This window comes from Xiphias gladius, chromosome 24 (genome assembly GCF_016859285.1).
Source record: "Xiphias gladius isolate SHS-SW01 ecotype Sanya breed wild chromosome 24, ASM1685928v1, whole genome shotgun sequence".
NCBI classification, from domain to species: Eukaryota; Metazoa; Chordata; class Actinopteri; order Istiophoriformes; family Xiphiidae; genus Xiphias; species Xiphias gladius.
In genome coordinates this window covers 14,047,736-14,061,236 of record NC_053423.1, presented here as the reverse complement: position 1 = coordinate 14,061,236, position 13,501 = coordinate 14,047,736, and the positions used below count along the sequence as shown (strand labels likewise).

The 13,501-nt window shown below is 42.4% G+C and overlaps 1 protein-coding gene across 1 annotated transcript in view; it reads right to left on the bottom strand.

The window, feature by feature from the left end:
* Window positions 1-808: 808 nt before the first annotated feature.
* The window catches only part of atxn1a (ataxin 1a), an 86,600-nt gene continuing 73,907 nt past the window's right edge, over window positions 809-13,501 (bottom strand). The window contains exons 4-5 of the mRNA XM_040122082.1: window positions 5,439-7,821; window positions 809-2,161 (exon numbers count right to left, since the gene is read on the bottom strand). Coding sequence (XP_039978016.1) covers window positions 1,556-2,161; window positions 5,439-7,301 — 2,469 coding nt within the window. The 5' untranslated portion in view covers window positions 7,302-7,821 and the 3' untranslated portion in view covers window positions 809-1,555. The remainder of the gene's footprint in view (window positions 2,162-5,438; window positions 7,822-13,501) is intronic.

The following is a 13,501-nucleotide window of genomic DNA, read 5'->3' as shown; positions in this document are numbered from 1 at the left end:
CTCCTCATGCCAGATCCCAAACTTTCAAAACACATTCCAATACTTTTCCCTAACTTTTGTGTGGCTAGCTGGCTGTAGAAGCGCACATGCTGAAGACCATCATATTTACAATTCCTCTCGTCACCGTTAACGTTTTCTCTAACCGTCTACTAACTGGAATTTTCTCCAATACCTGTCACATTCATCCCTTTCCTTGCGATCCCATGGCAAATCCACTCACACGTTACCAAATGACCCCATCACTTTTCCGAAAGCTTCACCTTTCCAAAGTGCTGTTGCTACTTTCTACCCTTGTCTCAAAAAAAAAAAAAAAAAAAAATCTAAAAACATACAGTACTGCGTAAATAGAGAGACAACAACAATTTGTCGGCTGTATGGTGAGTGTGACAGGTGTGTTAAGTGCTTTGAAACATCCTGACCCTCTCAGAACTGACATGCAGATTCACTCGGTTCCTCTCACACAGCCTTTTTGGATAAAAAAAATATAAAGTAATTCATCAAAAAAAAAAAAACGACGAGGACTATATGCAGTCGTCCTCTCAATTTTTTTTTCCAAGTGAAGTTCGCCAACCCAGTGTGTCTGCACTTGTATGTATGTATTAGGTTAGGGTATCTCACATTTAAACATTAACATTGACCCACCTAGGTTCAATCTAGGACTAAATGACCCCTGATTAAGGTTTTTGACAATCAATGAAAACAAATAACTGCAGAGACAGAAGACGAGGGGTTTAAGAAAAAAAAAAAAAAGGAAAAAACAAAAACTATAAAGATGAAAGTAAAGACTCCACTGTCATCAAACTGAACAGAGTAAGTGTTGTTCCCTCTCTGTTGTGTGGCACACTGGCACTACTTGATGACATCAAAGATCTGGTCTGGCACACCCTGATGACACTATGAATAACACATGACACACTTACACTAAAGACATGGAGGGGGGCATTCTCCCAACTCACGCTCTGATTTAGCGAATGAAAAATTTAATGATTTATCCAAAAAATTCTTAATGATCGGGATCAGCTGACATTATATCACTCCTGTGGCCCGGTGTAAAACGCTGGCATGGCAAGAGATGGTCCGGGCAGCCTCAGTAGCAGTGCACAGAGAGTGAAATCACTGTCAAGGAGCTGACTCTGCACTGATTCAATTTGAAATTTACATAATGTGTCAAGTGCAGCCAGCCAAGCAGAGTCATCGGGCATTGCTCCGGTGTGCCACACAGCCACCGATAAACACATAGCACACTTCACAAATCCCTCACCATAAGTCATCTCATGAAAACAACCAAAACGGCACCGATTGCTTGTGTGATATCAAATCCACCTATAAAAATGTGTTATAAACTACATGGACTTAATGTAAGGTGATACCATGTAGGGTAAGTTTACCTCTACAGTACAGTATTCAAGATAGAAAAATAAAAACAGAAAACAAAACTTAAAAACCAATACAAATGAAACATTAATGTGGGCATTCATGTTTTTTTTCTTTGTAGAATCTTTTTATGTTTTTTTTTTCTCCAAATCTCAAGGTTTATTAACAGTGCTGATAGCCTTCACTTGCCAATATTTGACCTTCCCTCAATACTGACTTTCACCTCATGAGGGATGAAGGAAGGTTTGGGCAGGGTCAAAGGAGGCTCCTCTTCTGATTTTTCTACTTTTCGACCTTCAGGGGCAGACCACCTCCGCTTCCTACCACTTGATGGCTTACTGGAGACGGCTTCTGCGCTGCTGGTGACCTGACCTTTAGAAACTGACCCTCTTTCCCCAAACATAAGATCCCCATTTTCCACATTGGTGCCCCGTCCTCTCCCATTACCATTCCCACCACTCCCCCGCTGGCTGATGCCATTCTCTCGCTCGCCGTGCCTGGAACCTGCTCCACTGCAGCTTTGGGGAGCGTCTGAGACAGCTCTGGGGGGCTTTAGGTGCCCGTGGCTGGAGGCTGGGACAGAAGCAGGGGTGGCCAGCTCCAGGGGCTGAGTCTTCTTCAGTGATCCGTTCCTCAGGTTCTTGAGGGTGAGTGAAATACAAACATCACCCACAGAAAGCTTGGTGCAAGGCAGCTCCAGAAGCTGGGTGGTCCGGTCCGGGCAGCATGAAGACCAGCCTTGGCCAAAGACGAAGAAGGGATACTCCACCAAGACCTCCACACTCACCTGGAGGGGAGGGAAGGAGGGAAGGGAGGGAGGACATCAATACAATGAAATACAAAATCTTGTATGTAAGCTTGTCATGTCAGTCTGTGCTTTACATTAAGGGGGCAGCACAACAATTTTACACATCAAGAGCAGTTAACTCTTCCTAGGACTCTTCGGCCATTCTTTTTTTTTTTTTTTTTTTAAATCATTCTCTTTATTTGCTGGAATATAAGAAGATAATATTTACAATTTGTTTTGAGGGCATTTTATGCCCTTACAACAAAGCAGATAGAAAACTGACAGGAAACAAAAGAGAGAAAGACGGAGAATGGAATGCCATAAAAGGTCCCTGGCCAGACTGGAGCAGTGGACATCGCATGGCCAGTGCCCTAAATCCCTGGGCCACGAGGACGCACCCTAAGAAAAGTTTCAAAGGATTTAAAACCCTAGTAAGCACTAGACTTTAGAGAGGAAATGGTGACAAAGGCCCTGACAAAGATTTTAGATGCCCTGGAATATTAAGGGTACAAAAAACCTACAGTGGGCTACGAGTACAACAAATAAATCAATCTTAAAAGTGATTGTGGGGCATCGTGTTGACCTAGTAGTGACCATGTAATCACACTGTCCACACTTTGAGTAGAAACAGGCACCTTTGTTGCACGTCATTCCTTCTCTCCCTTCCTTTCCTGTCATCTCTCTGCCATTTCTACTGTGCTACAGTCCTGTCCAATAAAGGCCAAAATGCCCACAAGGTACAAATAAAGCATAATTCCATAATCCTAATCAATCCTGTATGAGAAGCAATCACAACAGAAAAGTTAAAAACATTACAGAAGCAATCTTTTTTTTTTAACAGTCAATGCTGATTTTGGAATAGTGCCACAGCTTGAGACCTGAAAACCAAAAGTACAGCAAGGTCATTTGGAAGCATTTATAATTCTTGCAGTATTATTTAAGGGTTAAATCTCTTTAATTTTGAAATGTTTCTCAAAAGTGAAAGTCTAGACCAGTGTTTCAATATAACATAATATAATATATGATAATGTAATGTCCAAGAAATATTTAAATAGACACGAACAAACAAGGACAGAGAGATAGCTTATCAAAAACTACAGGGACTTTAGTTTAGTTTAGTTTAAATTTAGATGAATGAAAGAAGGTTTGCGACATACAATTCTTCAAATCAGCAGGACAGTTATGTAATATCTCAAACTCTGATAGTCATACTTAACAGGAGGGCACAGCTGGACATTGTTGGCATAGCAGCAAGTATTTTTTGGTAAATGATTGTCTTAATGGCCAAAAGGACAACGTATTATTTTCATGTATGTTAGAACGAAGAGATGAGAGATAAAAGCAGCTCTGAAACACTGCAGAGAAGGTGGGAATGGAGGAAGTTACTGAGATGGAGATGAAAAGGCGAGTTTAAAAAGGGAGGGTGGGTTGAACAAGAAGAGGAGTGAAGCAGTGAGTGTGAAAGAGGAAAATGTCAAGAACAATACAAGTGTGAGATGCATCAAACATTCTCTCAAAGCAAACGTCAGGCAATATTTTCCCTCCCGTATTATATAATTTTTGACTACTCAGAGTAAGTCTTCTGAGTGTGGACTCAAAGCTGCAACCACCTTTCAGGAAAAAAAAAAAAAACAAGAGTACAAGAGAGGGAGTACAAGAGAGAAGGATAAGTCTTTGAAAGATGGTCAGCTTTTGTGGGGTAAAGTATCAAAGAGCAGCCGGGGGCGGGAGAGATCGTTATAGATGCGCTGTGTGGGTGGACGAGTCACAGCATGGACAGATGAAATAGATTAACTGGCTTTAACGCACACCCTCAAAGACAGTGAGTGCGTGTGTGTGCATGTGTGAATGAGCGCAAGTGCATTTCAAGGAGCTGTAGAAAACCAGAGATAGAAAACAGAAAGATAAATTGTGGCATAGTATTAGATGTCAGGAGAGTACTGAGAGATCAAAGTTATAAAAGAGTGAGAGGTCTATGTGACCTTTCAAACTTTTCAGAATACAAAACATTATTTGGATATAAAGGCCTAATTTTAAATAAGTATGCCTGCTCTTAGCAGTATGGGTTAGGGCTTAAACTTAAGTTACATATCAGAAACTGGCATAAAGAAATGTAATTACTGGGCTCCTGTCAAACAAGGAATGTGTTACACAGTATCTAGCAGTTAAATGTCACGTTCCAATGAATGAATACTTAATAGAGAACCTGATGAGGAGATTCTGACAAGTTACTCTTTGAACTTCTGTAAAGCTCGAATTCAGAACATGTTTGTCACATGACTGTCATACTGTTACATTGAACTTAATTACAGAGGGAATAGCAGAGTCCTTTGAGATTCAAGATAATAGAGTCATTAATATTGGAGCAGCTCAACTCTTGTCATTCAACATTAATAACACCAGCTAAGAATATACATAAAATCGTTCTTAGAGATTTTGCTCAAAGTCATCTTTGGCACTCACAGAGTCAAACTACAACTGGGCTGGTTAGTCGGGCACTGGATTCAACTATAGTTTTTAGAGATGACTCCAAACATAAAACATCACTAAAAGACTTGATAGAGGACCTAATATTTCAACACTTTGGAAAGTAGGTTTATTCACCTCCCTGCTGTTAGTAAAATGAGAAGATTGACACCACTCTCCTGACTGTTTGCGGAAGATGAAGCTACAACTAGTAGCCTATTAGCATAGCTTAGCATTAAGACTAGAGACAGGAGGAAACAGCTATCTAGGCTCTATCCAATGGTAAAATAAATGACCTAATAAACAGAAATTAGCACAATATATGTTGTCTGTTTAATCTGTACACAAACCATTGTATAAAAACAACAAGTTGTGGTTCAACGGGGGAGGTATGTGCAGGGCTATTTCTTGGCCAGGAGCAGTGAATCTTGCCTGTGCAATGAAGTTGCTGGGCAACCGGAGGAGACTTCAGAAAGTCATTGTGCTCAGATTAGCTAATTGGCTGCTAGTTGTAATTTAATATTTAACAGATAGACACAAGAGTGATAACAATTTTTTCAATTAACATTTTGGCACAAAAGTGAATAAGCGCATGTCCTAAAATGTTAAACTGTACCTTTAAATGATAAATTGATGATGAATATTGTTGTTAATTAAGTTTTTCTCAATTGCCAAATCTATTAATCAACTAAATGTTTCAGCACTAGTCATGGTGATGGGTCCTGACAGGAACAACTTTACTAAGTCTGTTATCATGTGTTGTGATCCACATCAAGAACAGGCTTTAATATATGTCTCTCCTTGTTCTCACCTGTGCACGGTGCTCACCGACAGAGAACTGAACCACAGCAAAGTTGGGTGAGGTGTGGCTCCCTTCGATGCGCTCCACCGTGGACGAGTCGATCTTCAGCTCACTGCTGATCTCGGCACTCTGGATGAAGTCCTCTGTCTTCAGGTCCTCCACACGTTTCAGCTCCCCGTCGGCCAGCTGGATGATGGAGCCCTTGATGAAATATGGGGGGAGTGAGGGAGGCACCACCGTATTGGACGGAGGAGGCGGAGCAGAAGGAGCGACCAGCCCCGGCGGCGCGGGAACAATGGGGAGATGAAGCTGGGCTTGGACCACTGCGCCTGAAGCGGCCTGGTGGTACGAGCCACTGGAGGCTTCCAGAGTTTCTCCTTTGGGAGCAGTGGAAGCAATGTACGTGTGTGGGAGTGTGGTAGGAAAAGGTGCGGCTTGGGTAGATGATGTCACGTGGGGGGTTACAGGTTCCAATGTGGTCACTCCACCTCCACTAACAGGGATAATAACTGGTTGGGTACCAGGAATGAGTAAGTGTTGTTGTAGGCTGGTGTGGTAGCTGATTGGCGTATGCTGGCTTCCACTGCCCCCTGCGATGTAACCAATGATAGGTGGCTGAGGGTAGATACTAGTGGAGGGGAGCCCCATTGACAGTGACTCTGTAGCACTGTGGGTGGTTTGGATAACGGTCTGGGGTGACAGTGTGCTGACAGCAGCTTTCAGACTGTCTACACTTAATGGGGGTGGAAACGTGAACGAGGAGGTGGTGTTGGAGGAGGAGGGTGTGCGGTTGACAGGCTTGCCCAGGACGATGCCACCTTTTTCGAGGTGTGTGGGGGCAGAGGTTGTCAGCTTCTCAGGGCTAGCTCTGGGTGGTACCAGCTGGTGGTCCCCATGGCTGTTAGGCATTAGCATGATAGAGGTTCTCAGCCCTGAGGGATCATGAGTAGAGTAGTCTGATGGCAGAACCAGCTGGCGGGCCTCATAGGAGGAAAAGGAAGAAGTGGCATCCCGTGATTTGCTCCCTGACTTGGAGAGGCTGGACTCAGGGGATGCTCCATACCGTCGGCCCCTTTCCAACTCTCCATTGTGGAGCTCTCTGGATCTGATGCCAAGTTCCTCTTTCCTGGTAGGTCCGTCTGTATACTGCACAACAACCTGGGGCATTCCATGTCCCAAAGTATGGTGGGGGTGCAGTGACTGGGGAGGAAGGTGAATACCTCCTTGGTGATGAGGCGATGGAACAGTCCGTGGGGAAGTTGACATCTGAACATGATGAGGGGCAGGGTCTGTAGGAGGCGGAGGCATGGAAGTCCGCCCTGCTGATGCTCGCTGCTGGTCATGTTTGGAGGCCTGCGAAGGAGCAGAGGCTGTCTCTGTGTGTGAGGATCTCTGTGCGGCCAAGGAGGAGGAAGAGGATGAGAGGGGGGGAGGTGGAGGAGGAGGTGGAAGCAGTTGAGGGGAGATGTAGCCTGTGTATGGGGCAGTGTAGGGTGAGGCTATAAACTGTAGATTGGGGGGCAGCTGGGTGTAATGGACAGTTCCTCCAACTGTGGACTGTGACAAGGGGGATGTATAAACTGTAGGAAGAGATGAGACTAGTCTCAGTGAGGAAGAGGAGGATGAAGAGTCTGAGGTGGAGGAGAGGGATTTATACTGGGGTCCATCAAACTGACTGGAGCTACGGTGCCCACCCACACTGCTCTCATTCCCACCAGCCACACTGGCAAGCCAGGTCATGTTCTCTGTGCGCTGGCTGTCACTGGCAGGTGGCATGGTAATTGAACGATTTTCAGATGGTAATGTGCTTGAGGGGATCTCCCTCTTCTTTGGGGGAAGACATTCATTACTGCGTTCCTGGTTGGACTTCATGATTTCACCTCACGTCCCTCAACTGTACTTGTGTTATCTTTCCTCAAATTTTGGACTTCTCTGGTTTTTTCTTTCCTTTTTGCTCCCCCTCTCTCTGACTTTCTATTTCACTCTCCTTTCCTCTTTTCCTCACATTTGATGTTCTGTCCTTTATTTCACTTTAATTAGCTATAAATTAACCTTCCTAATCTTGTCTCTCTTTCTCTCTCTATCCAGTTCACCCAAGGCCGTTGATTATCAGGTCTCTTCTTGATAAAGAAAATCCAGGCCCTAAGGAACAGGTGTGGAAGGATTAAAGATTGGAGATGAAGATATGGAGAGGTGGTTGGAGGGAAGGGGTAGGGTGGTGTGTTCGGTCCAGGGGTCTTTAGCGTCTGAAGGGTGAGCTCAGTGTGGTAGGGGAGAGTGTCACGACGTCACACCTGCTGCTGCCGCCGAGGACGACGGGGGGCCGAGTGCGTCGCACTTCATGCGGAATCATTTCCCTGCAAACCCAAGCCTCCCCACACGCAGCACAAACCTGTGGAAGAGAAAGACGGGCAGACTGAAAAAGTGCGGGTCTCAAACTGAGCAATGGGTAAATACTACAAATTTGAATTTGTTTTCACCCAGAAAGCAACCATAATGACAAGCCAATCTTCAGAGTTTCTACCTTCAAACATTGTAAGTGCAACAGCTAACAGCTCATTTCAATGGTAATGAAGAAGCTGACACACTGCAAGTTACTCAATGCACTGCATCACACAGTAAGTAGCCTTTCCCTGGTCTAGGGTGCAGTGCCACAAAGGAACACTGCTTTTATACACTGTACTGTCTTCACACCGACCCTGAAGGGAAAAAAAAAGAAATTAAAATTCAAGGGCTGGGAGATGGAGAACAACACATGGATCTAGAAAAAACAGGACATAAAAAATAAAATAAAAAACACGGCACAGAAGAACACCATGTGTCTGCAAAATAATGCTCCGCACCAAAAGATTCAGGAGTATAATGAAAGGGGTTTAAGAAGAGAAAATGAGAAACTATTGAGTTAAACATTTACTGCCATAAAGGTCGACAAACAGGCCATGAGGCAATAAAATGATGCCCTGCATCACGAACTCAGGAGCTCCACAAACAGCTCCAAAACTAAAACAGGGCCATCGACTAACACAATATGCTCTACAACAAGATATTAAGGAAGGTAAAAAACCCTCTTTGGGAGCTTACAGGGTTTGAAAGGAACTAGAATGACCTGTAGGATGGCAAAGGGGCCATTAGCCCACGTAAGAATGCCTGCAACTAGAAACTCGGGAGGTCAACTAGTAACTCAACACTAAGACTTGTTAAATAAAAATGTGCATTAAGTTTATATAAAATAAGCCTTGCAGACAAATAATACAATCAAATATTAATAAACTGTGGCCAAACAGTAGGCAATTTTTAAAACTACATTCAATAATTTATATGTGGGGCACTGCTATGTAGCAAATATGCTAATGTAGAAGAAGTGAAAAAAAGTTTTCCACAAAGTCCAAAAAATTCTAAAGTTGTCTACAAGGCAAACATGTCTTGTGCTTCTACAGTGTGTAGTAAAAGCTGCTGTTGTAGTGCCACCAGGCAGCTAGCTGAGTGGGTTTTGTTGCCTCGACAGTAAATGAGTGCATGTTTGGCTGCTATAGGTTTTGTAGGTCCAGATTCTTTTAGATCAGAGGAAGAAATGAGGCAGAATAAAAATGATGATAATCAAAGCAGTTCTGATGGAACTGATGAATCTTAGACCCCTTATAATAAACACGTGAACAACTCCAAGAAGTTTCCAGCACCTGCAGTACTTCAACTAACAGACCTGTGATATACTCAGCAAAGTATGTGGGAGTGTGCACCATGTGTGTGCACATGGATGTGTGTGCGCCATCTGTTAGTGAGGACCCCCTGCTGCAAAAGATGGAAAGCTTAGTGTGAATATCATAAATAATGTATAGGCATTTCAAGCACATGCACCCACCCACACACATACACAACCAAGCACACACCCTCAACACTGACACCCGGATATATTCAATTATGCTAGCATGTGTTCTTTTCCTGACACACAGCACAAGTTCTCTCTCTGTCTCACTCACACACACACACACACACACACACACACACACACACACACACACACACACACACACACACACACACACACACACACACACACACACAAATTACAACTAGTGCACAAAAGCACATAAAGAGACACATGTATTTGTCCAACTTAAAGACTCCTTATATTTGCACTCTTCAAAGGGGGCCAAGTAGCATATGACTAACACACTTGGACATGTACAACTAGAGTTTTGTCAATTTATTTCCTCAGGTAAGGATTTGCAAAGTCAATGAGTTACATTGTCAGAGGGTGAGTGAGTTTATTGCAACCATGAAATGTGCACAATTACACTTACAGAAACATATGAGCATTACTGTGGTAAGAAAGTAAATAAAATGATAACCTAAGTGACTGCCAAAACCATGGGAAAGTATGAATATTTTGCATCTATTAAATGAATACATTAATCAACAAATAAATGATAATTTGAAAAAATAAAAAGGTCTAGAGTTTATTTTCACTCTCAAAAAAATTATATAGACTGAGAATCTGAAGACGCGGAGCAGCATGATATAAAAGCGGATCGCAGACATTTATGCAGCTGGTTCGGTAACATTACTGAATATTAGACTTCAAATGCTGCTAACTCTGCTCACATTAAACCCAATTACACAACCTCTTGTATTGGTGATGTGTCCAACTATCTGATCTCTGTAGCTGCCAAGCCACAAAAGATCGAATCTTTCAGCCAGAATGACTGGGTCAACACCTCCCAGGTTTCCTAAGGCTTATTTGCTAATTCCTGCAGAGTGTTACCAACACCCACTGTGTGTGTGTGTGTGTGTGTGTGTGTCTGTGTGTGAGAGAGAGAGTGTGTGTGGTCTGTAGGATGAGGACATCTTGCATCTCAAGCAGATTCCTGTGATTTAAGAAGCGTCGCATTGCTACTACAACAAAACTACAGACACAGGCATAGGAGTAGACACATGCAAATTCACATGCACATATGGTGAGTGTGAGAGGTACTGTGGTTCTGTCAGATTTTAACACTGAAATGTACTCTTCTCTGCTATTCCCTCCTTTTTCTCCTCTCTGTAATTCTACCTCCACTCAACTCCTCTCCTGCCTCAGCCTGCCCACCTCTCCTTCCTCATAACTCCATTCTCAATTATCATTCTTCCATCTAATGGTTTTATCTTCTTAATCCTCTGTCGCTCAGTGTCTTTGCTTCTTCTCTCTTGGCATCCTTTCACATTCTTCTTCTGCTCGTGTCTCTACTGTACTGTACCCCGCCTCATTCACTTTTCAGGCTTCGTCACAAAACACAGTTGGTAGAGATAAAAAAAATAAGAAAAACTATTCTGTTTGTATTCACCAACCTCTTCACCAAATTAAAACTTTGAGATAACAGTAATATTGTGTGTCTGAGAGCTCTTGGATCAGAGCCACTTCATATCAGCTGCCACATCAAACACTGACAGAGTCTGTACATCCAGCCACAGATCTGTTCATGATGCCATCTATGCGCGCTTTTATCTTCAGAGCGACGCACGTAGTTTCTGACAGTTCACTCTGAGAAAAAGTTTCTGAAAATTGCAAGAGAAATATTGTTTACGTTGTGTAATGGGATATATTGTACTGCTGTTACATTCCGTATGTTTAGTAAGTGTGGCATGGCACTACAACTATTAAACAACCGCCACCACAAAAGTGGTTTGTCATCTTGCATTACCGCGGAAATAGAAATTATACAACATGTATATATAGGAACTTAACTAATAGGGGTGAGACACACACACATCATTCCTGGGGAAAAAAAACTTTCGCAACTTGGGTCCCTTCTCTTCTACTTTATCCTGCAGTATTTGTGAGAGACTGAAACAAAGGTAAAGAAAGAAACGTCAAAAGAAAAAGACTCACTGTAAACTCCGTTCCAGTGTGTAGGGTGGGAAATCTTAAATGACAAAAGAAGAAAACAGGACAAACAACAGCAAAGGGATTTGAGGGAGGGATGAAGACTGGTAGGAAGATGATGAAGATGGGAGAACGGGGGTGTGAGAGGGAGGAAAGGTTTGAGATGTATGAGGGAGAAGGAGATGCAGGCTCAATTGACCTACATTGCAAAAAGAGAGAGTACTGCTTCACTGAAACTGACGCTCAAACACAGATTCACTGAAAAGCTATGTCACCTGAATCTTGCTGAGTTTGCAGCATCTGTGTGTGTGTGTGTGTGTGTGTGTGTGTGTGTGTGTGTGTGCGTGTGTGCGTGTGTGAGAGAGTGTATGAGGATATCAGATGACCTATAACCCAGGCCGTCGGTCCCCCCTGTGCTTTATTCTCTCACACACACACACACACACACTCACAAACACAATGATCCATCTTACCAAAGCGTGTTCTCTCCGGGACACTAGTGACATATTGAAAAAACACAGTGTGTGTGTTTGTGAGTCAGTAACCTGAATCGTTCACTCGTGCACTATACTATTGTCCTTCTATGGTCAAAGCAGTGGAGGTGTGTATAGGTCACCCTCTCTCTCCTTCACACTGAAACAGACAGAGAGACAGACAGACAGACACACACACAAGAGTATAATTCTTTTTCTTTATTTGGCCCATATAAAATCCGGTCCAGTAAACACTGCAGTTGAATGTGGTACCAGAAACCATAAAAAAACCCAAAACATTGGTCTGTAATGGATGAATTGTGCTCATACTGTATGATGTTTTTGATTAAAACCCTGCAGGGAGACAGAATTAAACTAAACTTTCATTTCGTCAATTATGTATAAATTTGGGAAGTTTACAATTATATGTTACAGTTATACATACACCATACTCTCTGATGTGTTTAACTTAGATGCCAATCTATAATTTATAAATCCTTCATCTTTATTCAAGCAGTGCTGAAGTGCTTTGTGGTTATGGTGCCATCTGTATAACCAATACTGTGCCTTTGGTCATTTACAACAATTACAAAATGTTTACAAGATCCAACAAACACTCAAACAACAAACATTCGGCTTCAGAGTCCTAAAGCAGCAACTGATATCCTTCCTCACTTTCCCCAAACAGCCAATATATTAAATGCAAAAAAGTCCAAAAGATACTTTGGGGTGAAAAGTTACAAGTTTGTCTTCACTAAATGTGTGCATTGCTCTTCAGCTTAGTCTAGTGTCATATATATAGTACATACATTTAAAAATGTATTGTTAGGGCCCTAGAGGCTTCTACGCAGGAACATTATGAGTTATTATCATGTGACATTCATGGTTCTGACTGAATCACATTCAAACTATGCAAAAATATTTGCAACAGTGATGTTATTCTCCATTTAATAAATGCAGCGTTAAACTCTGGTTTTGTCATTGTAGATTTTGTTGATGCTATCAACTCTGATGGATTCACCTTTAGTTGTTAGCAGCAACAGCAGGATCTGTAATTATATTCAGGTATCTCCGTTCCATAAACAAAATCCATTTAAACTCCCCTTAAACAAACAACTGAAATGCTACATTGAATGAAGGTTATTGTTAACCTTCATTCCACGTAGCATTTCAGTTTAGGATGTTAAGAGGAGCCAATGCATTGGATCTCTGTCAAAAAGTAAGTCGGGGTTCAGTAGTGACAATAATAGTGAACGGGAGTGGTACCTGGGTTTTTTGGGGAAAAAAAAAACCCACACAATTTTTTTTGCGAATCAACAAACCAACAAATCATTAAGTTGTCTGCAAAAACATTTACATACTGTAAGTGCTGTAGCAGTATAAAGCTGTGTGCATGGGCTACATATGTCTGTTCCATTTGAGTTTTTGTGTGTGCGTGATTGCCCAGTCATAATCATAATCATGATCAAAGGGATAAGTTCAACGTGATTTGTTATCTCCCTGCTAAATATAGTCCAACTGGAAAATACAATTTTGCTGCAGGCTTATACTTCTCGGTCTCTCTCTACTTTTCTATTTCTTTCCTGTCTCTCAGTAGCTTTTTGTCTACGTGGTTTTTCATTAGTGTGGGTGTGTGTTTGCACGTGTGTGTTTGCATATGTGTGTGCATGTGTGTGCACATTACAGGGACCCCTGCCAGACTGGGAACTCTGACAAGACTGCCACTTTATTCACTATCA